General features: G+C 42.4%; 1 protein-coding gene and 1 long non-coding RNA gene across 7 annotated transcripts in view; one reads left to right on the top strand and one right to left on the bottom strand.

Moving 5' to 3' along the window:
* LOC121080368 (ceramide transfer protein-like) overlaps positions 1–22,478 on the bottom strand; it is a 77,604-nt gene extending 55,126 nt beyond the window's left edge. For 4 of the 6 annotated variants that reach the window (XM_040578336.1, XM_040578337.1, XM_040578339.1 and 1 more), the window contains exons 1-2: positions 21,893–22,478; positions 17,943–18,077 (exon numbers count right to left, since the gene is read on the bottom strand). In XM_040578336.1, the coding sequence (XP_040434270.1) occupies positions 17,943–18,077; positions 21,893–21,988 (231 nt within the window). In that variant the 5' untranslated portion in view covers positions 21,989–22,478. Of the gene's footprint in view, positions 1–17,414; positions 17,483–17,942; positions 18,078–21,892 lie in introns of those variants that run through there. The other 2 variants (XM_040578341.1, XM_040578340.1) reach the window with 2 other exon arrangements.
* Positions 21,683–25,359, top strand: LOC121080389. Its single transcript, XR_005825358.1, has 3 exons — positions 21,683–21,839; positions 22,473–22,514; positions 25,321–25,359. It is a non-coding gene; the product is annotated as an uncharacterized LOC121080389 (long non-coding RNA).
* The last annotated feature ends 2,222 nt before the right edge of the window (positions 25,360–27,581 follow it).

Below are 27,581 nucleotides of genomic sequence, written 5' to 3'. Positions count from 1 at the left end.
CTTCTTTTTCAAACTGTATTTACTACATTATTATTACTATATATGAGAAAGTTGTTTACCCGCTTTAGGGTAGCAAGCCTGCCACATCAATGTGGTAGTCTTATAAGCCTGTTCCCAGCCATTTCTCTGCCAGGACCTCCTTTAGCCATGTGGTGGGGAATATGCACCTACAACAATAGAAGACTGTCCGAAAAATCACCCCCCAAAAAATATCAAGTGCACAAGAACTGGCTATTAGTTTATCCTGCTATGACAGTATTCCTCTGCTCGATCTCTCTCTCCAAGGTCCTTTGGGAAGAGTTAAAAGCAATTACATGCTATGCAGTTAGAAAGACTTGCCAAAATTAATCTTAAAAGCCTGCAGTACTACTGATTCCACACAGCCTTTTTACATTCATCTGGCTCCCTAAAACTTACACAGTTTCAATATTGAATAGTGAATGCTGTACCACTTATGTAAAGGATGACGCACCTGTTTAGTTAAAAGTTGGGAAATGTCCAAGGACCCTTATTGCCACATGACGGATGCACAGACTGCTAAGTCCTTGGGTTGGTTATCTTTAGAAGGGACATTTGGTCTTAGATTCCTGTTGTACATGCAACGTGGCGAAGATGGAGACTTTAAACATGGCCGCTGAGGAATAGAGTCTGCGCAGAGACAACTCCTCAAGGACATCGCGCAGGCACGAGATATGTAAATGAATTCTCAGAATTGTAAGGAATATGTAAACGATTTATTGGAAAACTAATGAATAGGTATGAGTAGCCTGTATAAAGGGGGGACTGAAAAGCCCCCTCGGTGTGCATGACTTTGGTGGAGCGATTCCCCATGCACCCAGCGCTGCCGAATAAAGATAACCTCTGCTCGCCTACATATTGCTGACTGATTCTTCAAATCACTCCCCACTGAGCTCTAGACAAACTTCCTTGGTTTCCCTCTTGCTATAAATGCTTTTATTGTTTTCTGTAGGTGCATCTAACAGAGACCAGAAAACATTATTCACCATTTCTCAGGTCTTTCCTTTATTCTTCTAACATCCTCCTCAGACTAGTTTGAGCCTCTCCTTACACTTGCTTCAAGTTTTTCTATTTCTCTTCCCTTTACTTTCTTCCTGTAGCTCTCATATTTCATTTAGATCTCCTTTTATCTGAAGTTTGCTGTTTCTAGCTTAGTGTTCAATTCCCTTCATTTGTTCAGAAGGGATTATAAAATGGCATAGTTCTTAAGCAGCCACCTAACAAGACATTGCAGGAAACCCCATGATTTTCAAGTGTAACAAGCTAAGACATTTTGTTGACACCAGGATATGTCCCTACTGCCCTTTCACAAACAAGACAAGGCAAGAAAGAGAGGAATGTTTAGTCACACAGGGAAGGGGAAAAAAATAGGAGTCACTGATCTACCTAAAGCAGGTTGGAGAACTTCAGCTGCTTTTTCCTAAAACCCCCACCCCTCAGCCCAAGAGGGTCCCCCGTGGAGAGTCGGCCAAGTCACGACAATCACACCAATATGGCTACATGCCGTGCTCACTTTATTAAACAAACAGGTCATATTTATAACTTAAACCGACCCCTCACACGACTTTACACACAGGTGATTGGATAAATGTTTCTGTGCTGCAATGGAGAGACGGGATGCTGCTTGATGCAAGCAAATATCGATTTATTGTACACAATCACGAGTTTATATATGTTTTCAGAAGCTGCGCGCTCTAAACAGATTGGTTCTTTAAGCTAAGCATTACATACTAGGCAATCCCTGATTGGTGGTTAACTACAAACAAAGGACACTTTAAGTAAGTTTTTACAGTCATCAATTAACAGCAAGGTGTTACTTCTCCTTGGCCAAATCTGTTCCTCATTCCCTTATCTTTTCTCGGCATGACTCATCCTGTTGATTGTTATCTATTCACATTCCTAATCCTCCCAGGGTTTGTGGCCTACAAGCTGGAGCACATTCCTTTCAGCTAACTGATTGGTCCTGATTTCCAGGCCGCCTCCTCCATTTCTGGTCAGGAAGGCATCCATGTTCCTGATTGGTGAGCATGCTGCAGGCGCCTGATCAGAGTGTGCCGATGAGAGTGTGCTGATTTCGCGGTTCCCAGGGCTTGCTCTGCACCCGGCTTCTTGTTTGTGCATAGCTTGTTTTCCTTCTCCCACTGCTTGTTCCCAGGACAATTTAAAACTGCTCTGCAGCTTCAACTAACAGGCCTGGGTTGTCCAACCCAGACAATGGTAACATATGTCCTCGGTCCTTTAAAAATCCCTCTACACTCAGCAGCCTCAAGTAGCATACACAAATTGAGGGCACTGGGGAAAAAACCTGGACTGACATGACACTGTAAATAGGAGCACCTGAAAGCCTTTATAGAGTTTTCAAAGATGAGTTTGGCAGACTGAGTCTGTGGCAGAGGCAGCCTGTGTACGTGCTAAGGGCTTCTTCTAGAGCCAACGTTCCAAAGAAAAAAAGTTAAATCATAATTTCATGCAAGAATACACTGCAAGAAAATAGGCCTCTGGCATCACCAAATATCCTTTCTGTATGCCTCCCAAAGCTTTCTTCCAAGGCATCTGCAAAGAATCCTGCTGAAATAAAGGCAATTGCAAGTATTCAAGTGTCCCAGATTTTTCTGTATAAAACCAACTGATACTAGATCTTAAATTGTAAACAGGTGGTTTACATGAAGAAACATTTACTTGGCTACAGTTACTGAGGAAGTCCATAGCCAGCTCAGGTCTCATGAGTCATAGCTGACTGCATTGCCACAAAATCCTTCCTGCTATACAGCTCTCAAGCCTGAGGTATTCATGAAACAAGCTTCAGACCAGTATCTGCTTGAAAAATACTGGTTTGAGTGCTTAAACCTCCCTGTGTGATTTGCCTTAAGTGATTTTATATTCTTTATAACCTTCAAGAGTACTCAGGGGAGATGCTTGAAGAAACTTTGGCTTGCTAAACCAGTCTCACTACTCTAAATGGTATTTCTTCTTTTCTCTACAGAGGAAAGCCAGGGCAGTTCATAGCAGATCTGACTCTAGCCTGTACATCGCAACTATTAAATGTGCTTGTGCTGCTATTCCCATTGCAGAACTAAAACTTATCTACAGTGAAGTTTTTTGAAGGTTTTTTTTATTATTATTAAGAAAATACCAAGCAGGGTACTAGGACACAAGACAAACAATACGACAAACAATACAGGCCTACACAAAACAAGAATCACCACCATTCTTTAGCATGCTCAGGCAGGAAGAGCACTAGCATAAAAGACAGGCTGTTATCTATCCTAGGTCCACCGGTTCACAGTTATTAACAAAACAATACTATATACTGCTATGAAGATAACTGCAGCTTACAATACACCAGTGTTATACACTGTAATAACATATACAAACCAAGTGAAGACAAACATTGTGCTCACCTAATTCAGCAGTACAAAACTACTTATCCCTGAAGCTTTGACATACCAGTTTTTATTGGGGTTTTTGATGCCAAGAAGTCTTTTTAATACAAAATTAAGAAAAATTTAGTATAGCTGCACATTGATTTTGCCCACAGCTAAATATGCAAGTCTGTTCAGCTGCTGATTATAATTCTTCAATTTCTAAATTCCAATCATATTTAAGCCATATTCCATGAAACTTCTAATGCTAATTTTCACATGCATCCTGCTAGAACACCAGATTATTTACTTTTCTGTGGACTAAGTTATCACAGCCATAGGATGTCATGAGAACTATATTAATAAAAGAGTAATTTTACAATGAAAGCAAATATTAAGTACTACCCATTTTATTTCCTCCAATAGAACTACTGCAAAATTGTGAGAAATCATTGCTTTAGAAAAGGTATTTTGTAAAGCAATGCCTTTTGCTTTAACTAGGTTTTACAAAATTCTCTTAAGGGAAAAAAGCTATCTGTGTTTTACCAATTAATACTATGCTTGGTAAGAATTTTACCAGACAAGATAGGTCTACAGACATGGTCTCCTGTGCCCTATTAAATACTAAGGAGAAGTATTTAGTCAAGTTAGTGTATTTCTTTCTGGGGTCACTGCTCATTTTCAGAGCACAGCCTGAACATTGCTTATCTAAATGGTCTACTCGTTGCATCCTCCCTTAACGTTATTTCCTCTAGAACAAGCATCATCACTGTATTTTTCCTTTAGAGATCTCTTCCTTCCCCAAAGTTGAAGTACATGCAGCAGAATCCTGCCTCTGCTTCAGAATAACTCTAGGTTATTGCAGCGGGTATACCCTAGATGGCTTCTAGACCCCTACCCAGCCACTCTGTCACTCTCCCTCCTCAACTGTACAGGGGGAAAAAATAAGACGAAAAGACAGGGAGATCACTTACCAATTGCCATCATGGGCAAGGCAGACAACTTGGTAAAAATTATTTTTTTAATTTATTGCCAATTAAAAATAGAGTTGGATGGTGAGAAACAAAGACAAAACAAAACACACGGGTGCAGGGGGATGGGGGGGTTGCAGTCAGTTCATAACACTTCAACTCTACCACTCCTTCCTCACATTTTTCCACTGCTCCAACATGGTTCTCCATGGCTGCAGCCCTTCAGAATAAACCTGCTCCAGCATTGGCTCTCCACAGGCTGCAGCCTTCTTCAGAGCATATCCAGCTACTGTGCAGCAAATGAAGAGACGGGACGCAGCTTGATGCAAGCAAATGTCAATTTATTGTACAGAAGCACGAGGTTTTATACACTTTCAGAAGCTGCGCGTTTTAAACAGATTGGTTCTTGAAGCTAAGCCTTGCATACTAGGCAATCCCTGATTGGTGGTTAACTACCATCAATTAACAGCAAGGTGTTACCTTTCCTTGGCGCCACCGTCTCCCACTCCCCTGTGCTCTGCAAACATGCCTCATCATGTTAATTGTTGTCTAGACAAGCTCGAGCACATTCCCCTCAGCTAACTGATTGCCATGCATGGTCCTAGTTTCCAGCCCGCTCCTGCACTGCTGCTGTGCGGGGTCCTACACAGGCTGCAGCGTGGTCCCTCTCCCAGAGGCTGCAGGGAAATGCCTGCTGCAAAGTGGTCTCCTCCAGGGGATCTCTGCTCAGTGCATGGAGCACGCATCTCCTCCTGCTCTCACCGCAGGGCTGTTTCTCACTTTTCTTATTCACTCTTCTCACACTGCTGCACGGCAATTTTTCTTTTGTAACTGTTTGCCCCAAGTCACCACCACAATGGCTGAGGGGCTCAGTTGTGTCCTGCAGTGGGTCTGCTGGAGCCATCTGGAACTGGCTGTGTCCAACGCACAGCAGCTCCAACTTCTCCCCACAGAGGCTGCCCTGCAGCTCCCACTCTTGCCACATACACCCAATGCAATTATAAAGGTGCATAAAGATCCTTTTTTCCTCTACGAGTTATTTTTGAAGACACTTGGCTTTAATGACTTTAATGCTTATACTTCCAAAGTCATTAATTTAATTTTGCAAGGGTTTTTTAAATATCATTAAGAGTACTAGATCTAACTGTCAGGTAGAACAACTTAAAGAAAGCATTATACTTTGCTGTTTATCATACGTAATGAGATATGGTGCCCTGGTTTCAGCTGGGATGGAGTAAGATTTCTTCTTAGTAGCTAGTACAATGCTGTGTTTTGGCTCTGATGTGAGAACAATGTTGATAACCACACTAATGTTTTTAGTTGTTGCTGGGTGATGTTTATACTAAGTCAAGGACTTTGTGGTTTCTTGGGCCCCACCAGCCAGAGGGCTGGAGGGGCACAAAAGAGTGGGAGGGGACACAGCCAGGTCAGCTGACCTGAACCAGCCAAAGAGGCATTCCATACCATGGGATGTCATGCTTGGTATAGAAACTTGGAGGGTTAGCTGGGGGGGATCGTTGCTCTGGGACTGGCTGGGCATCGGTCAGTGGGTGGTGAGCAGTTCTACTGTGCATCACTTGGTTTCCTTTTACCCTTTTTATTTGGATTTTACCCTTTTCCCACACCTTTCCATTCTAATTGTTATTACTGTTATTATTGTTGTTCTTATCTCTTTATTCTGTTTAAATTATTAAATTCTTATCTCAACCCTTGAGTTTTACATTCCTTTCTGATTCTCCTCCCCACCCCTCTGGGTGGGGGACAGTGAGCAAGCGGCTGCATGGTGCTTGGTTGCCAGCCAGGGTTAAACCACGACAGTCCTTTTTGGCACCCAATGTGAGGCTTGAAGGGCTGAGATAATGACAGAACTAATCAGACAGTATTGTCTGCAGTATTCGTTGTATTAAATTATTAGTAATTAGCTACAATGCTGGCTTATGTTTTTGAATTTGCTGCCCATTATCCCAGGGTTGAATTGTCTTGTTTATTTATAGTATGTGCTCCCTTTTGTGTTGTTTGTTTACATAAGCTAAAGTTATTTTAGTGTTTTACTATATAGTATTAATCTATAATATGATGGGCTCATTAGTTCTGCAACTAATCTGGTCTGTGCACTCAGTGTTGTCACCTCTGTGTGTCTGGTGGCCCCTGTGGGGGAATGCCAACTGTACCTTTGGCTTTGTTTTCCCAGAGAGTCAGCCTATGGGTGGGGTCTGCACCTTCCCCTCAGGGCTAATTAATGAAACAATTAGGATTTTCGGAGGCTCTGAGTATCTTTGGTCCGATGGCAGCTTCATAGTATCAGTTCTGAGCCTAGTGAGAGGAATATTGAATTCAGTCTTCGTGTCCCGGATCTGGTGAAATTTTAAGCAACAAACTGTAACTACTGCTCCAGCCCCTGCGGCACCTACTGCAGGCACTCCAGCTCCTGTGGCAGGCTCAGTGGCCCATGCTCCAGCCCCCACAGCCAGCCCCTGTGGCAGGCATTCTAGCTACTTTAGCTCCTGAAAATGAGTGATGCAGAAGACCAACTGGTGTCAGTGTCAGTGGCCCCTGTAGATAAAAAGAAATGGAAACGGAAAGCAACTCACTTGGTAAAAGAGAATGAAGCAGCAGGCCCATCACAGGAACAAGATGAAGAAAGCAAATAAGAGGTAACCTCCCAATCCCTATCTCTGAGTGAACTGTGGGATATGGGGAAAGACTATGCCCTTCAAACAGGTGAACACATTATCACCTGGTTGCTTTGATGCTGGGATAACGGGGCTCATAGTATAGACTTGGAGGGTAGGGAAGCCAAGCAGCTGGGATCACTTGCTAAAGAAGGGGGCATTGACAGGGAAATTGGAAAAGGAACACAAGCCATCAGCCTCTGGAAGTGACTTCTGTCAAGCATGAAGGAAAGGTATCCCTACAAGGAGGATATTACATGTCACCCAACCAAGTGGACTGCAATAGAGAAGGGTATTCAGTACTTGAGAGAATTAGCTGTGAAAGAGATGATCTATTATAACCTGAATGATCCACAGTCACCCATAGATCCTGATGAAGTCCAATGCACACTACCCATGTGGTGGAAATTGATACAGAGCGCACCATCAGTGTATGCCAACTCATTGGCACTAAGGGTTGGTCAGACACTGCACCACCAACAGTGGATGAAGCAATTCATCAGCTCCAAAGCTATAAAGATAGTGTCTCTACCTCCCTCCATCATCTCAGCTGTAGAGAAACTGGTCCACCATCTTAACAAGGATAGGTCTGACTCTCCAGCAAAACAGACTCACACCTCAGCTATCAACTGTAGACGTCCTTTTGTTTGGAGGGGAGAATATAGAAAATACACACCACGAGGTACCCTGTGGTTTTATCTGCAAGACCACAGAGAGGACATGAGGAGGTGGGATTGATATGGAGAAATAGTGTGAAATGGGGACAATGGACATCGATCGTGATTGTATATGTCTGCTCAGGAATGTGGGTATGGTGACTGGTCATGGGTGTGGTGTCTGGTCACATAGGCACACAGCTCTGAGGAGACACCTACCCTTCTTCCTCTAACAAAGGGGCTATTTATAAAAAGGATGAGAGACATTTCAATGTTATCTAGAGGGAGGGAGTGCTAGGTCTCCTTGCTGGAGAAGTTCAGATGGTCACAAGGACATGAATCACCTACAAACCTGCAAGACCACCACGTTCCAGGCAAAGGACTGATAAGGTAATTAACATACGAAGCGGGGTTTAGGTAACGAATATGTATAGGCATTAATTGAATATTCATTTGTTTTATTGTATAAATGTGAGATGGTTCGTCACTTCGGGCATGCACGCTTGTGGAGGAGCGATCCCCCGTGCATCTGCGCACAATAAACATACCTACTTTATAACTTTCGAGTTAGAGAGTCTAATTCTGTATGTCAGGATAGAAAACCTACCTCAGTCCTGGAGGCACGAGTGTGTGAACTACAAGGAAAAACAATCACAAATAAGGAGTCTTCCAAGAAAGTTGCTGCTCTACTCTCCAAAGGACAATTTTCCAGTCAGTGATAGATAGGGCTGACATTACTCTTGATCCTGTGAAAAGGAATTCTAACCCATTTATGCCTTGCCAGAATAAGTGAGGGAAACCACTCCATGCTACATCTGTTTCACACCACTAGCCGTGCTAGTGCAGAGTCCCTAGACCAGGATTAAAGGGACTCTGCCTCCATCCAGGTGGAGGACAGGGATAACCAGGTTTATTGGACTGCATGGATCCAATGGCCTGGCACATCAGACCCACAGGAATATAAAGCTTTAATAGATACAGGTGGACAGTGTACTTAAATGCCATCAAGCTATGAAGGGGCAGAGCCAATCACTATTTCTGGAGTGACAGGGGGATCGCAACAGCTGACTGTAATAAGCTGAAATAAGCTTGACTGCAAATGAATGGCAAAAACATCCCATTGTGACTGGCCCAGAAGCTCCATGTATCCTTGGCAGAGACTGCCTCAGGAGAGGGTATTTCAAGGATCCAAAAGGGTATCAGTGGGCTTTTGGTATAGCTGCCCTGGAAACAGGAAATTAAGCAGCTTTCTACCTTGCCTGGTCTTTCAGAAGACCCATTTGTGGTGGGGTTACTAAAAGTTGAGGAACAGCAGGTGCCAATTGCTACTACCACAGTACACCGGCAGCAATACCGCACCAACTGAGACTACCTGATTCCCATCCAGGAGCTGATTTGACAACTAGAGAACCAAGGAGTGATCAGCAGAACCCATTCACCCTTTAATAGCCCCATATGGCCAGTGTGAAAATCGAATGGAGACTAACAAGTGGACTACCATGGCCTGAATGAAGTCATGCCACCATCAAATGCTGCCATACTAGACATGCTAGAACTTCAATATGAACTGGAATCAAAGGCAGCCAAGTGGTATGTCACTATTATACTGCAAATATGTTTTTCCCGATCCCTTTGGCTGCAGAGTGCAGGCCACAGTTTGCTCTAAATTGGAGGGGTGTCCAATACACCTGGAATCAACTACCCCAGGGGTGGAAACACAGCCCTACCATCTGCCATGGACTGATCCAGGCTGCACTGGAGAAGGGTGGAGCTCCAGAACATCTGCAATACATGGATAACATCATCATATGGGGCAATACAGCAGAAGTTTTGAGAAAGGGGAGAAAATTATCCAAAACCTTCTAAAAGCTGATTTTGCCATAAAACAGAGTAAAGTCAAGGGACCTGCACAGGAGATCAAGTTTTGGGGAATATAATGGCAAGACGGACGTCGTGAAATCCCAGTGGATGTGATCAACAAAATAGCAGCGATGTCTCCACCAACTAATGAGAAAGTAACTCAGGCTTTCTTAGGTGTCATCAGTTTTTGGAGAATGCACATTCCAAATTACAGAATGATTGTAAGCCCTCTTTATCATGTGACCCAAAAGAAGAATGATTTTAAATGGGGCCCTGAGCAGGGACAAGACTTTGAACAAATTAAACAGGAGATAGTTCAAGCAGTAGGTCTTGGGCCAGTTTGGACTGGGCAAGATGTAAAGAATGTGCTCTACACTGCAGCCGGGGAGAATGGCCCAACCTGGAACCTCTGGCAGAAAGCACCAGGGGAGACTCAAGGTCGACCCCTTGGGCTTTTGGAGTCGGGGATACAGAGGATCTGAGGCCTACTATACTCCAACTGAAAAAGAGATATTGGCAGCTTATGAAGGAGTTCAAGCCACTTTAAAAGTGATTGGTACTGAAGCACAGCTCCTCTTGGCCCCCCGGTTACCAGTGCTGGGCTGGATGTTTAAAGGGAAGGTCTCCTCTACACATGCAACTGATGCTACATGGAGTGAGTGAGTCACACTGATCACACAACAAGCTCAGATAGGGAATCCCAATCGTTCAGGAATTCGGGAAATTATTATGGATTGGCCAGAAGGTGAAGATTTTGGGATGCTATCACAGGAAGAGGTGACACATGCTGAAGAAGCCCCATTGTATAATGAACTGCCAGAACATGGTAAGCAATATGCCTTGTTTACTGATGGGTCCTGTCATATTGTAGGAAAGCATCAGAGGTGGAAGGCAGCTGTATGGAGTCCCCTACGACAAGTTGCAGAATCTGCTGAAGGAGAAGGTAAATTGAGTCAGTTTGCAGAGGTGAAAGCTATCCAGCTGGCTTAGATGTTCCTGAACAAGAAAGGTGGCCAATACTTTACTTCTATACTGACTCATGGATGGTGGCAAATGCCCTGTGGGGGTGGTTACGGCAATGGAAGCAAAGTAATTGGCAACACAGAGGTAAACCTATCTGGGCTGCTGCATTATGGCAAGATATTGCTGCCCAGGTGGAGAACTTGGTTGTAAAGGTACATCACGTAGATGCTCATGTACCCAAGAGTCAAGCCACTGAGGAACATTTAAACAGCCAGCAGGTATATCAAGCAGCCAAGATTGAAGTGGCTCAAAGTAGATTTGGATTGGCAACATAAAGGTGAATTATTTTTAGCTCAGTGGGCCCATAACACACATCAGGTCATCAAGGAAGAAATGCAACATATAGATGATGAGCCTGAGATCAAGGGGTGGACACTACCACACAGGTAATCCATTAATGGGAGATGTGCTGCAATTAAGCAAGCCAAACTTAAAAGCAAACTTAAAGCTTCTGTGGTATGGAGGATGATGGCTGAAATATAAATATGGGGAGGCTTGGCAAATTGACTGTATCACACTCCCACAGACCCACCAAGACAAGTGCCATGTGCTTACAGTGGTGGAAGCAACCACCAGATGGCTGGAAACATACTCTGCCCCATGCCACTGCCCAGAACACTATCCTGGGCCTTGAAAGACAGGTCTTGTGGCCACATGGCTCCCCAGAAAGAATGGAGTCAGACAATGGAACTAATTTCCAGAACAGTCTCATAGACACCTAGGCCAATGAGCATGGCATTGAGTGGGTATATTACATTCCCTGTCATGCACCAGCCTCTGGGAAAACTGAATGATGTAACAGACTGTTGAAGTCTACACTGAAAGCAATGGGTGGTGGAACTTTCAAACATTGAGAGAAACATCTAGCAAAGGCTACCTGGTTGGTTAATACCAGAGGTTCTGCCAGCTGAGCTGGTCTTGCCCAATCAAAGCTTTTGTATACTGTAGAGGGGGATAAAACTCCTGTAGTGCACCTTATAAATATGCTTGGAAAAACATTCAGGCAAAGGCAAACCCATTTGTGGGATTGTTTTTGCTCAAGTGCCTGGGAGCACTTGGTGGGTAGTGTGAGAAGATAGATGTGTGCCTCAAGGGGATTTGTTTTTGGGTGAAAACAGTCAATAAATTAAGTGATGTTAATTGTTACATAATGCTGTATATAGTCTTTGGTGATGATGGCAGAATTTGAACCCACACCACAGAGAGACTGGATAATCTTGTGGCATCCATTTCTACTATCTTTAGATTTGAACTTCATTTTTTCTTCAACTGCCACACCAACAAAGACCGACTGGTGAAACCAAATCAACACAGCCATAATAGGATTAGAACTGGCTTCAAAATGGAACAGTCCAACACCTCATACTGTCCTCCTTGCCCAGAAAGGCTGTTATAAGAGATTGAGCCTAATATCATGGAGTAATTGAACTCAATGGATTTTAGAGGGATGGTCCATAGACTAAGGGAATGATATCCATGTATTTATATAAAGAACTGTCCTGGTTTCAGCTGGGATAGAGTTAATTTTCTTCTTAGTAGTTAGTATAGTGCTGTGTTTTGGATTTGGTGTGAGAACAATGGTGATAGCACACTGATGTTTTCAGTTGTTCCTAGGTAACGTTTAAACTAAGTCAAGGACTTTTCAGTTCTGTGGGCCCTGCCAGGCAGAGGGAACACGGAAAATTGGGAGGGGGCACAGCCAAGACAGCTGACCCAAACTAGCCAAAGAGGTATTCCATACCATATGGTATCATGCTGAGTATGGAAACTGGGGGAAGGAGGAAGGGGGGACATTTGGCATTATGGTGTTTGTCTTCCCAAGTAACCATTGCACATGATGGAGCCCTGCTTTCCTGGGGATGGCTGAGCACCTGCCTGCCAATGGAAAGTAGTGAATTAATTCCTTGCTTTGCTTTAACTATTAAATTGTTCTTATCTCAACCCTTGAGTTTTATATTGCTTTCTGATTCTCCTCCCCATCCCTCTGGGTGAGGGGGAGCGAGCAAGCGTCTGCATGATACTTGGTTGCCAGCCAGGGTTAAACCACAACACAAGGTCAGTGAAGAAGGAGGGGAGGAGGTGTTCCAGGCACTAGATCAGATTCCCCTGCAGCCTATGGTGAAGACCATGGTGAGGTAAGCTGTCCCCCTGCACCCCATGGAGGTCTATGGCAGAGCAGATATCCACCTGCAGCCCATGGAGTACCTCATGCCAGAGCAGGTGGATGCCCAAAGGAAGCTGTGACATGTGCAAAGCCCACACTGAAACAGGTTTACTGTCAGGACCTGTGGGGACCCATGCTGGAGCAGTCCATTCTTGAAGGACTGCACCCTGTGGAAGAGACCCATGCTGGAGCAGTGTGTGAAGAACTGCAGCCTGTGGGATGGACTTGCATTGGAGAAGTTCATGGAGAACTGTATCCCGTGGGAGGGACCCCATGCTGGAGCAGGGTAAGAGTGGGAAGAAAGAAGCAGCAGCAGAGACATGTGATGAACTGACTGCAACTCCTATTCCCCTGCACCACTTGGGAGGAGGAGATAGAGAAATCAAGAATTAAATTAAGCCCAGGAAGAAGGGGGGTGGGGGTTTTATCCTGATTTGAATGGTAATAAACTAATTTCCCCAAGTGGAGTCTGTTTTGCCTGTGATGGTAATTGCTGAGTGATCTCCCTTGTCCTTATCTCAACCCACGAGCCTTTCATTCTATTTTCTCTCCCCCATCCAGTTCAAGAGGGGAGTGATAGAGCAGCTTTGGTGGGTACCTGGCTTTCAGCAGGGGGTCAAACCACCACGGTATGAACAGAAGTGAAAAGCTGAAGAGTTAGCAACTTTAGGAAGCAGCAAAACAGGAGATGGCCTGGTGCAGCTGCATATTAGTAGATATAAAGAAAAAAATTCTGACCCTTTTACTTAGCATTTCTGGAATGCTATCAGAAAGTGAGGTATGGTATTACACAAATCCTCAGTAGAGATATTAAAAACGTCATTAATGGCTATCACAATACAAATCAAATAACTGCAGGTTGCCTAGCAGGACTGTTGAGAAACACTACAACCCTGAAAGGTGGTGACATACAAACAAGCTGTATCCACTAACAATAAATCAATCTTAGGAAGATTCATAGAAATTCAGATTGAGCAGGAATAAGGATAGCAAATATCACAGAAAAAATTGCTGAGGTATATAACCATAGCTTTAACACCAAATGCAAACAGTGGAATTATTTAAGGTTTGGTATAGCATCTATGATAAATGTTCCACAGCATGAAAATGCTCAGATATAACCCATGGGCAGGAATTACGATCCTGAAGTAGATGTCAAATCATGAATACTGTTAAAACTTAATTCTTTTAATAAAGAAGTGAGGGAATGATATTCTAATTGATAATAAAAAGTTGACAGAAGTACTGTTGGAATACAACCCCAATTTCAAGTGTGTGGTAACCAATGATTGTATTCAAGTACTAAAGCTGAATTCTTCAGCAATATTAAGTAAACCTAAAATATTGGGTTATTTAATACACACTATTGATCTTGTTCATATTATGACAAAGAATTCCATAATGATTAACAGTCTCACTTAAGCTGATATGAATGTATTTTCCCACTTCTATTTCCTCAATACATACTAAGGAAGAATTCTTCCATTTCTCCACCCAGACACATAATTGCTTTTTGTTTGCCATGGATATTAGCACTCTACAGCACTTTGATGAAAACAGGACAACATTCTGACATTTTCACTTTGAACATCAACCCATCCATTGCTGGTTCAGATAACTCAAGGACTGAAAGATTAATATACAAGTTTGTACAGAGTATGTGAATGATAAAAATAATTGTCCAGGAGAATCCCAGTGTTCCAAGCAACTTCTGCCTATCTCTGCAACACCAACCCCATCTCATTATAACCTAAACATCAACTCTTTCTCTCCCTCACTCTTCTGTTGCTCTTTGGCATTTTCCTCTCCAGAATACAATCACCTCTGGCCTTTTACACATGAGTATGCATTCCTGAACATACTTATCTCTGTAGGGTTTTTTGGATGCACTGTGTAAGAACCTCCATTCTGATTTCTCTCCCATTTAGCCAAGATTTTCCACCAATCTGGATATAACTATTCCATTATTTAAGACAAACACCAAAGCCTAAAATTACTAATTGTCTTGTGTCCTAATTAAACCCCTGTCTAGTTAGGGCTTGTATTTTATGTCTTAGTTTTTTCAAGTCATCTTTTTAGTAGCAATTAAGGCTGAGAAAGCGCTTTATCAAGTTACAGAAAATTAATTAAATGCTCATCACTTCATACTAAACCAGATTTGTTTCCAACTGTCTGAGGTTGGAAACTATTTCCCCATGCAATTAGCAATTATTACAAATTTACTGCTACAGTATTTCTGCCCAGGGCATGGATTTATAGCTTAGCTTTTTTAATGAAAGTTTTCACCAACTAAAAGCTATTGGTTCACATTCAACTTAACTAGAAGCTGACAGAATCAAACCTATCAGTAGATAAAAAGTCACAATGACATAATTCTTTTATCATAAGCAGGTCTGTTAGCAAGATCAAAATGTTTAGAGCAGTAGCTAGAAAAAGCTATTCCAAAGTTTACCAACATTAATCCAAGTGGATCCACTTCTATACACTACTTCTCCAACTGCTTCTGAAATACTTTCAAATTGTATAAAATATGAAGCGTAAGACACTAGTGCACTATTAACATCAGTTATTTTTTAAAATCTATTTTTCAAAACATGATTCTTCATGCAAAAAGTGCTTTAAACAATACTACTAAGAATATTTTTTTAGTACTGCCATTAACTTCACTTAAAAATACACATCTTTAATATTTGTAGAGCTTAAAGTTTCTGTGAAAAAACTTCTCACAGGAAGCTTCTGTACCTGTTTAAATTGACAAACACATAAAGCATGTTAACTTGTCCATCTATTTTTTAAGATATCTGTACACAAGTGCCCAATTATTAATGGTGGCCAGCATCATACTATAAATAAACCAGAAACACTGCAAGACAGAGGAAGAAGAGTTGTTCAACTACCAGTATCTTTTTAAAAGTGGGGACTTTTATTATTAGCAGTTGACTACTGGAAAGAACTGTCTCTTTCTTCCGACAGTATAAGAAAATGAGAAGGTTAAAACTGGAAACTGCCAGTTTAGCTCTCATGTATATAGTGTTCTTGTTCTTTTGGTAAACCAGAGCTAAAACATGTTTATTCCATCCCTAATATATAACATGAAGATTTATTAAGTTCTTCTCAACAGCAATTTATTGTTATTTAGAAAAATAAGCTAAGACAATTCACTAGGCTGTCTGTCTCAGGCAGACTTCCATTTTCTAACTTCTTGTCTGTCCCAAGCTCTTGATATCCACAAGCAATAAATACTCAAGAAACCTACCCTTTCAGAAGTCCATTCTGAAGGGGAATGGCTTGCAACTTGAATATTAATTAAAACATCATTACTGCCTTCATTAAGCAACAGTTCTTTCCAATTACTGTTTCTGGAAACTAATTAACTAAAAATATCTCCATTATGCAAACTGTATTCATTAATCCCAGTCTAGGCATTTCCACAGAACTGTGTAAACATCTCTTTACAACACAATAACAACATGTTCTAAAAGCCTAATAGCCAATAGCATATTTCCATTAATATTTTCTAATGAGTATGCATTATCTCAGTATAATCAAAACAGGAAAATCATAGCATAAAACAAGTTGCAATAACTACAATGCAATCAAATTAGAAATCAAAGTTTTTCTATATCAGTAATACAGAAAGTAAAAAGATGACCCTGGATTAAAACATGGCAGGCATGAATCCTACCTGAATAAAAGCTCAAATTTAAGTTGGAACATAAGCTTTTTGAACTCTTTCTGTATAGGTAGTCACCTCTAGTGTAACTCCAAGTTACCAGACATAACAAGCACCAGATAGAAGAGAGGAAAAAAAGCTATCTACGCAAAGTTTGTGTTACATACTTCCTAGTCAAAAGATAGGCTCACCAACTTCTCTTCACGAAGTGCAATATACCAAAACATTCCAGAAAATATCAGCATCACTATCTCTGCCATCAAAACCAGAACTCAAGCTGCCGAGATTTGCTCTACAACATACTTCTAGACAATCCTTGATCTACCTCCTTGTCACCACCTTCCTGTCTCTGCCTGGTTGGCATGTTAAACCTCTTACTAGTGAATGAGACACCTTTTTAGAAGTCCTGATCAAAGGCTGGTATCTCTACAGACCACCAGAAGTACACTTAAATGAGTACTTTAGATGCTGTTGTATGTACCATATATTCCTGAGTAAGTAAAATCTTGAGCAAGATGTAAAAGTTTAAGTAGTTTTAAAAAGAGCTTTAAATAAGGTAATTGTTTTAATTTTTTAGTAACTGCAATACCTGTCATATCTAAATGTATAAGTCTGCTTTCTCTTCTCAATCTTTTTTTCCAAAACACATATAGTTGATGTAGTCAATCCAGTCTTTTCTTCCCAAACCAAAATGTATTTTTAAAAATTCTATTTATAAGCTGAATATTAATAAGAAAAGGAAATTTCTTTGCCATCCTCGATTCAGTTTGAAAGCAAAACATTTGGTGGATAGTAAGATTTAACACCACTGGCTCTAGGAATTTATGTGCTATACAAAAGTCCAGCTTCCCCCTCCCCCACATCAAATAACTGTACTAACACAGAAAAGCTACAGCATGCTTTTTGGCAAGCATTATTTATAACTAATGTGTAATTCTGAAAGCTACAAAAAGTTGTTTTTCTTTATCTTCTTTATCTTCTAAAGGTCAATTCATTTTTATGATATTTTACTTACATGTAGGCTCTTTATTCTTACCAGCATAATACTGGATCTTTCAGCATTAGGCAAAAAACAGCACCACACTTCAGAGAAGGAAATACATATTAGAACATTTTCTTTTGGAAATGTTGTACGGACTCATGTTTGGAAAGCACAGTCAAAGAAACACTACCCTCTCTTTTTAGTGCAAATTGTAAGGACTGCGGTGGATGCTGCCTCCCTTGCGAGGTTGGTCCAGGGTCTTAGGCTGACCCTTGGAAAAATTCTGCCTCCTCCAGAAGCAAACTGTATCCCTACCCACAGAAACCTCCAAGATAACAGAGATTAAAAGCTGCTTACTGCACTCTCAAATAAGAGCAGCTTGTTTTCTTATTAGTAACTCATTGCCATGCTCCACAGTGTTGTACCAATATCACTAACTTAATAATAAATGACCTAACAGAACTTATTTGCCATATGCATATTAATTTTCACCAGGCATTAGCCTACAAATATGTAACACTCCAAAACATGAACATATAGCAATACTGAAGTAGCACTTACTGTAATCACAGCCTTGCTCAGACAGATAGAGCCTCTGCAGCCATATTCAGTTTCATCTTCAGACTTATAATAACTGAGTGTGTTGCTTTTCAAAACTACCCATCGATCCTGCCACCCATGAATGTAGTTGGTCCACTGTAAAAAAAATTCAATGATCAGCTAATAATAATAAAATAGCAGTAAAAATAGTTTGGCTGATATTTCTCAGGCTTTCAAACACCAGGAGAAGAAAAGCAACTTTTATAAAAGTTCTTCCCAATTGAGAACTTTTATTATTCTTCTGCCCAGAGCTCCCTAAAATCATTTTACAAACTCCCAAAGTTACTAAAAACCAGTCGTTTCAAACTAACAATAAAATAACAGATCTCTGAAATAGAACTGCATTGCCAAGGCCAGTTAAAATAAAAATAAGCATACTGATGACAATTTGCAGGGGGGGAATAGAACATTAATTACAAAGGTGAGTTTAGTAATTTGATTTAAAATCTGGAATTAGACCAAAAGTCAATTATTTTATGTTCTGCTTAAGATTGATTTTGTATAGAAGTATCTAGTTCTCATAAATAGAAACATGCCATTATCCCACCAATACAGTATAACTACTATAGTGCCTAGAGCAATCAGTTCCTTATCAATTTAATATTGCCCATAGATATTGCTTTAGGTTTTAATTCTTAACCACTTTCTCAATAAGATGATACTTGCTTATCAGCAGATGTCCAATTATCCTTTTGTTATTCAGATTTTCCTAGAGACTCCACATCCACTCGTGGAATGAAAGTAATGTTCCAGAAACAAATCCTGGATTCAACTTACAAAGATCTAGTTAGAAGTGACTAAAAATTCTGATTATTATTTGCAACATCTTCTCAAGACTACTGAGCTGCACTTAGTAGAATCAGGACTGTTCTATAACTCTGGCTACACACTGGTGCTTGGTCTTCAATCACAGTGCAAAAATTCTAAGTTAGGTAAAAATGGAAACAAAAGCACTGAAAATTTTATCATGCAAGCACTTCTTTGAACATGACAACTTTTCTTAAACAAAAAGCTCCAAGAAATAAGTTTAAAACTCCTCTTTTTAATATTTAATTCAAACCATTATTCATCTTTTTTATAACATATAAATAGGGGGGAAGTGAAAAGGCTCATTTCTAAACTACACTGCGCATATTAGTTAATACATGTCCCATAACAGCATGTTAACTATTAATAAGCAAGAGCTGATCTACAGAAAAATACTATAGCTGAGAAATTCCTAAAACTTTTCAAGCATAGGTAAGACCTAGATTTACTCTCCAAAGACAAAGCCCCTTATGATCTCTTAATACATCAAATTGCCAAGTTTAGCATTTCTTAAAGAAAGCCTCAGCTGTGCTTAGTACATGAACTGGTAGCACAAGCTGTCATGGAGGTATATTATTTCCTGTCTTCCATATTCCCAACTCCTGCCAGACACAAAAGGCAGTGTCCAAAGTTAACTTGGGCAAAACAGCAAGGGACAGGGAGGAAAGCATCTTTCCTTCTCTTACACAGTTAAGTGATGTAAATACAGCAGTCAATCTTGCACTTGCTGTTGCAATCAAAGTGTGCCATGAATTAAAAGACTCCTTGAAGTATACAAGTCAGAAACAAGGTTTTGGTGAAGACCACTAGTTCAAGCATCTAGATTCTTATGCTTCAAGACAGACACTTTGTATTGATACTGAAAAAGTCAGGTAAAGAGGGAAACAATAAATCAGCAGAAGATTCATGAAATTGTGTCTTGATAAACTTGTCCTTGCCTGAACAGACATATCCAATAGGAATTAGTGCTGTAGTTAAGATAATATACTAGTCAGAACTGCTTTTTTGTTTGAACAATGGCCTTGAAGACACTGTGCATGCTTCAAGGAATGAGGTAAAAAAAAAAATCAACATAGAGGAAGACTTTGAGCCTTCATCTTTAAGGCCCTCAACGAAGACCACCAGGAGACAGTGCACAGGCCCAAGAAAGAGTGGCTGTGTTCCAAGAAGTGTTCCACTCCTATAACTATGTATGTCCTTTCCATGAATATGCATGTTTATGCTATATACATTCCTAGTAAAGTGCACAGTGGGTGGGTATGTGTAAGGAAGAGCTATCCCACACACACTGAGCACTGAATAAACAAATACCTGCTTAATAGTCACTTTGGCTATTGAGTCATTTATTCGGACCTTTCCTGGCATCAGTATCCACCTTAAAATGTTAAACAGGAAATATAATGAAAAGAAATCTGGAGTTATGAAACATTTAGAGACCAGCAGGACACTTCTAATAAGATTCTCTTCCCAAATCACTGTTTCCTTCAAAGCTCCTCTCTTTACCAAAGGGCAGAGCAACAGAAACACTACTAAGCACACAGAGAACTAGAGCCTACTTTTATTGATTTAAAATGTAATTATACACAATAAGTTATTAAAAGTAAATATTTTTAGTAGAAAGTTTGGTATGCTACCATTTCAATTCATTTGTCTCAATTACTGCAGAGGCATCAATAAGCAAAAGGTAAACTTAACTCAAGCATATTCACTGCAACAGGTTTCACCATACTTTACTATTTGGATTACATTCCATGTTCCCACAGGAAAGGCAGCATCAGCTGCACAGCACAATCATCCAAAAAAGTTTGCACATTACAGGAGGTCAGATGCAGCCATAGCTTCATCTGCTACACCAGTAAAAAACAGCACTAGGACTTATTTAATAAGATCTTTCAGATGTGAGCCACAGCCCTTCTTGTCTCCTAACCGTTCCTCCCATGTCTGAGCTTAGAAACATTTTCAAGACTGGAAGGAGTTCACTGTCCCTCACAAAAAGCAAAGTACTGGCCCTGTTACAGCTGTTTTCTCAGCATCCAGGACCTGTTTATGATCTCAGTATTCCATGACCTGTGCTTTCTATACTGATCTATGTCTGGCCTTATCGCATAGGAAAAGAATTCAAAACATAGTGCTTTAATTCTAAAGGTATTTCAACATTATTCTAAGCATTCTTTAAGTTTAAAAAAAATTGCTTTCAGAGTTTGTAATTCAATATTCAAATTTAAAGCACTCAAGTTTCCCAGTATCATCCAATGCATACTTGCAAGTCATCTTATTTTCAGTGATAAAAGAGCAAAAAGCAATGTCCATTTTAAAAGGGGAAAACAAGCTTCAGTGCCATTTTCTTTCTGCTTCTCCCCGCCACCCATATCTCTCGCTGCAGGGGTATTTTATTGCCCTGTTTTGATACTTGGACTAAAGGTTGTGCCACTCCTGTGCTGGGGCCTGCTCCTGGGAAGTGACTACGGAATACGCCTGCCTTCAGGAGCTCCAGAACAGGGGAGCGGAATGCTGCGACTTCGGCTATAGGTGGGGGATACACCCTCGAAGCGCGCAGCCGGCCACCCCCTCTCGGGCCTCGCTCTCTGGAAGCTTACGCCAGGCAGCCAACGGGCTCGGTACGGGTGCAGGGCACGGCAGGGACTCGCGGGGCGGGCGTCGATGCCTCTCCAGCTGCCCGGCCAGGGCTGAAGACGCACTCGCAGCTCTTCCCCGAGAAAGTGCTTCCTCACGCGACCTTTCGGGGGTGGTGAGGGGCGGGCGCTGCGCGGATGCGAGAGTAAGTACGCAACCCCCCCCAGCCTAGTGTGCATGTGCTGGTGCCCCAAACTGAGGGAGGAGGCGCAGACGGTTCGCGCCTGACGCCGGAGCGGCTGCCTAGCAGGCTCCCTGCCATCAGGTGGCAGCTGTCTCGGCCGTGCTGGCGCCTCCTGCGCCCCGCCCCCGCCCCTCCATGGGCGCTGGGAGAGGCAGGAGCCTCGGAAGGAGACAGGCGGACGGGACTCACAGCCCTCAGCCAGCTGCAAGAGGACGTAGCGAGGCGCGGAGAGGGTAAGCAAGAGGCCACTAGGCACAGGCTGCGGGAAGGAGGAAAGACAGCTTACCTTACTGAGTACCCCACAGAGTTCAACAGGCAGCCCGAGTTCGGTCTCGGGGTCCTCTTCAGAACTGGACGAATTCCAACTCTGATTGTCCGACATAGCCGAGCGACCACCACCCACAGCAGCCTCAACCTCCTCCTGCTGAGGAGACGGGAGCAGCAGGCTCTACCTGAGGAGCACTGCTCCGCACCCGCAGTGTCACCCGCCCCTGCCAGCAACCGGCCGACGCTGAGGCACGCAAGCTAGGACTTCCCCCTCACCGTAGCTCCACAGTCCCTACTCACGGCAAGGGCCTCAACATAGAGGTGATAAAGGACGAGTACACGTCGGCCTACCGCGCGCTCTACTTAGACCGCAGCGGATGATACGGATGCTGCTGCTACCGCCGCCACCATTTTACACAAGGCAGATAGGCCGTGCCACTATTTATGAGCTCCGCCCCTCAACTTCCCTCTCAGCTCCTCTAGCCGGGCCGCGCGGCGCCTGCCGGGAGTTGTAGTCTTCTATGCAGCAGTAAGCCTGGCCATAATTCGCTCTTTAGAGATGTAGTCCGCTACAGCGAATGTCTCTCTTCCGTTTGCAGGTGGCCGCCATCTTGGTTCCGTTGTTTCTGTTAGTGCTAGCGGTGAGTTTCGCCTCACCCGATGAAGTGGGGAAATCCGTTCCCTCCGCCGCCGGGCGAGGGCAGTGGTGCTGCTTAGGGCGGTTTGCCATGTTTGCCGCCCTTTTTTTTTTTTTTTTTTTTTTTTTTTTTTGGGGGGGTGGGGGTGGTGAGATGAGGGAGGACTCTTCAGTAAGGAAAAGCGTTTCTCCAGCCCTGCTCGTTTTCTAACGTGAAAGAAGTGGTATTGCCTTCCCTACCCCAAGCCAGCAGGACTTGGGGGGTGAGTGGCAAATCTTTCTCTTATGATATCTTAGATACTGCTACTAAAAAGTAAAGAAGTACCAACATTTAAAAGATCAAGTTCAGGAACTGACAAATGCTACTATCATTAAATGTATAGGATTCCCTTTGGGTGCACATGGAAAATTACATCAAGGTAATTGATTTATTAGCTGCACCTGGACTCTCAACTTCCTGACAAGAGAAGGTCGCTTGACATTTATCTTTTCTTCATAGATATTGTATATATGTTTGTAAGTCAATCTGTCACCAAAATTGGGAGTGTGATAAATGACTGAGTCCCAAAATAGGATTGCAATCAAAGTTTGCAATGTATTAAGCGAATAGAGGCAAGCAAACAGCACTGGGCGTGCTGGGAGTCTCCGTTCCACCAAGACGCACACTGTACAAGATTTATTTTCAGTTTATATTTCCTAAACTAATACATATTCATAGCTATTTCTAAGAAAGGGTTGGTTTATGTAAATGTATCCTTGGAATTGGCGTGTACTTCGTGGCGCATGCTCTTTCCATCTCTGAGGGTCTTCTTAACTCCTGTCTGGTGGTTGGTGGATGAAGTCAGCAGTCTTCCTCGGCTCACCCTTACAATGACCCTAGATTTTACGCATGTGCCCTGTAAACTTCTCTTACTTAACACTATGTGGTTAGCAGCCAAGCCAGTTTTAGCCAGCATATCAGGGTGTGTAACCAGATGTTCTTTGCAAGATACAGGAACTATATACATTGATCACTCTGTTTTTCTTAGGTGTGTGGTTATACAAGGGTATGTAAGACAGAAGGTTACATTTCATCATGCGATTCTAGCGTTGTTCCATATTGACACGAATCAGATGAATACATTTCACAGGAGTAAACCTCTTAACACCAATGCAGCATTAAGAAGCAGGCATTCTCTTTATTTACAGCACTGGATGCAAGGGGTATCACTCTGCCCAACATGCATCCCGTATGTTGCATTAGTCAAAGCTTATAGCACTCTTACATACATATGTATGGCATGACTATACATATTCGTTCTATTTCCTGGAATTAATAATTGTATTTACATAGTTATGACACATGCGGCCTGAATCTCTGAGGGGCTTCCATGGTGGTCTCTGGTGGTTGTTGAAAAAATGTCTTTTAGTGTCCTTTCCATGAACTTTGAGTCCTCTCTTCCGTATATGGTCTTTGTCTGTGGAATTTCTCAAGTTCCTTAACTTGGTTTTTATTAGCTTCCACTAGTTTATCTGTACTCCTACAGGATGTACCAGTCACAGCTGTGAAATTTACATTCTTGGCTACATCCTTATCCAGGATGTACCAGCCACATTTGTGCAATTTATATCCTTGGGTGTGTTCTTGTCTGAGGCCCCTGTCATGGTTTAACCCTGGCCAGCAACCAAGCACCACACAACCACTTGCTCACTCCTCCTCACCCAGAAGGATGGGGAGGAGAATCAGAAAGGAATGTAAAACTTAAGGGCAGAGATAAGATCAATTTAATAGGTAAAGCAAAAGCCACACATGCAAGCAAAGCAAAACAAGGAATTCATTCACTCCTTCCCATGAGCAGGCAGGTGTTCAGCCATCCCCAGGAAAGCAGGGCTCCATCACACATAATGGTTACTCGGTGATTTAAAGAATCAGTCACCAATATTCGAGTGAGCGGAGGTTATCTTTATTCGGCAGCGCTGGGTGCATGGGGGATTGCTCCACCTGTCACGACGGAGGGAAGACACAGTCACTCAATATGAGTGATCAGCAGACTTCGTTTATTGTGTCTTACAGTCACCTTTTATGCCTTGTTATAATTGGCTCATACATATTACAAAAGTTAAGCTCATTATTGGTTAGTTGCCTAAATACCAAGCCCGCCCCTAGTTTCTCTTCTGTAGTTATCTGTTCCCACCTGCAACATTCTTTTCCCACCAAAATCTTCCTGTTATTGTGTAACAAGAACAGCCAAAGACAGTATATTTTTGCTTTACTTCAGATAAGCTGAGTGCGATGTGCATTTTTGTCCAGCCAGCTGGACTATGTCTATGTGACCTTTTTCAGCTAGCCAGTTATCCACAATTCCCCCGTTTTTATTTTGGGCGACATAGGCTTGGTTGACCATTTTCAATAACAGTGTTTTAACACAGGAAAATACACAGCTAAGCACTACTAAAACTATTACAATAATGATCAAAAATAATAATCCCGTTTGCAAAATGCCTTTAAGCCAGCCTCCTAGCCCCAACCAATTTCCACATTCAGAATACAGCATAAATACAGAATACAGAATAAATTATCTCCATCAAGGCAAAAAGGCTTCTTTTTAAACACAGAGATGTTTGCTAGTTCAAGGCAGAAACCCATTTCTTGTAGGGGACATCTGAAGCACTTTTTTTTTTTGGTGGGTTTGTAATCAATTCCGTATTTTTCCTTGAGAAGCTTAAGCTGTTCCTCTTGTTTCAGGAGTGTTTCCAACTCTGAGTTGTCGAATAGGTCCGTATTTCCCAAACATATCATACATTTCCTCCGCTGTGATTTTATACGGCAGGTTCCGAATATAGAGGATCCGATTGACCTCTGGGTGCAGCCAGATGTTAGCTCGCTTGGCCGCTTGCATCGCCATGGCGCCGATCGGGGGGGGTGGGGGGTGGGGGTGCTGCCTTGGAGAGAAACCGCGGCCGGGAAGGGCCCTGCCGGGCCGCGCCGCCGCTCGCCGCTGCCGCGGGGACCCGGATGCTATCGCATACGCTAATAACCCCGGTAATGCCTTTTTATAATCTATGTCCTGAACGCTCCGCTTTTCTAAAAGGCATATGAGCGAATCGTACGTCGCTTGTCTCCCCATACCTTCGCCAGCGCTGTTGCAGCCTTTGCGAGACTTCGGCGACGCGTGGCCGGCGGGACCCTCTGTAGGTGCTCCCGGGCGCGGGGACTGTGCCCTGCCGCCTCCTGCGCTGCTTTCAGGACCGGTACCCGAATCTCCGTCGAACCGTGGCTCGCAGGTTCAGCCCTCTCTAGGGTCCCTGTTCGGGCGCCATTTGTCGCGACGGAGGGAAGACACAGTCACTCAATATGAGTGATCAGCAGACTTCGTTTATTGTGCCTTACAGTCACCTTTTATGCCTTCTTATAATTAGCTCATACATATTACAAAAGTTAAGCTCATTATTGGTTAGTTGCCTAAATACCAAGCCCGCCCCTAGTTTCTCTTCTGTAGTTATCTGTTCCCACCTGCAACATTCTTTTCCCACCGCAATCTTCCTGTTATTGTGTAACTTTTGCTTTACTTCAGATAAACTGAGAGCGATGTGCATTTTTGTCCAGCCAGCTGGACTATGTCTATGTGACCTTTTTCAGCTAGCCAGTTATCCACATTCCTCCTCTTTTTTTTTCTTTTTTGTTTGTGCCCATAGAAATAATTATACCCATCATTAAAAGAAACGTGGAAGCTAAAGTTTGGTACCAACTTTCTGAGACTGAAATCACACCTGCAAAAGGGATGGGAATGTAGGTGCACCACTAACATCACTGCAGGTAACCTTAGGTAACCACCTCATGGTTCCTTCTCTGGATGGGAATTAAAAATGTGGCACTTTTTTGCAAAGATTTTAATTTTTAAGGCAAAAAGTCAGATGCTCGGTCATGTTCTAGTTGCACAAGGAACAAACAAGGCAGTCACAGCTACAAGAGATCCAGTTACAGTTCTGGGTAGCCTGGGTCTCTTTTGATAAAAGAAAAAGGAACAAACAAGTGGTAATGCCAGAGAAAAGAGAATGGAAACAAGCTGAGAGGATGCAGAAGAAAACACAACGAGCGCAGGAATGAGAACATTATCTGCAGAAAAGTAATCGGAGTTTGATAAACACTAACAAGGAACACACAAATGTGCAAAGCCAAGGCAAATTACAGGCAGAGCTGGATGTTCTCATCTCTGACTGGCCTGCAATACTGTTGCTTTCCTTACTGCAATATAATTAATAATTAGTGATATGGAGAAATAGTGTGAAATGGGGACGCTTAACACCGACTGTGATTGTATATGTCTGCTCAAGGAATGTGGGTATGGTGACTAGTCATGGGTGCGGTGTCTGGTCACATAGGCACACAGCTCTGAGGAGACAACTACAGTTTTGAGGAGACACCTGCCCTTCTTCCTCTGACAAAGGGGCTATTTAAAAAAGAATGAGAAAAGGATGAGAGACATTCAAATGCTATCTAGAGGGAGGGAGTGCTAAGTCTCCTTGCTGGAGAAGATCGGATGGTCACAAGAACATGAATCACCCACAAACCTGCAAGACCACCACATTCCAGGAAACGGACTGATAAGCTAATTAACATACGAAGCGGGGTTTAGGTAACAAATATGTATAGGCGCTAATTGAATATTCATTTGTTTCATTGTATAAATGTGGGATGGTTCGTCACTTCGGGTATGCACGCTTGTGGAGGAGCGATCCCCCGTGCATCTGCGCGCAATAAACATACCTACTTTATAACTTTCGAGTTATAGAGTCTAATTCCGCACGTCAATTAGCATGTCATTCTCCTGGGCAAAGACTTCCAGAGAATTCAATACTTGCTGCTGGAAAGACACTGATGTGTAAAAACAGTTGAAAAGTATATAGCTTATAAAATATCCGAGAAATCAAGCAGCTTAACCCCCAAACCCTGGCCGCGTGCTCATGGTTAGGTTCCTCACAGGCATATTTACCCACCAAAAGGTGAAGCAATTGCATCACTGTCAGTGGAGCATGCAAGAACTCAGTGTGACCCAAAACTGGCTTGTTTTATGGTACCCATCTTCTGGTT

Source organism: Falco naumanni, chromosome W (genome assembly GCF_017639655.2).
Source record: "Falco naumanni isolate bFalNau1 chromosome W, bFalNau1.pat, whole genome shotgun sequence".
In the NCBI taxonomy this organism is placed as follows: domain Eukaryota; kingdom Metazoa; phylum Chordata; class Aves; order Falconiformes; family Falconidae; genus Falco; species Falco naumanni.
The sequence above is the reverse complement of the archived record's forward strand: the minus strand, read 5'-3'. Positions and strand labels throughout refer to the sequence as shown.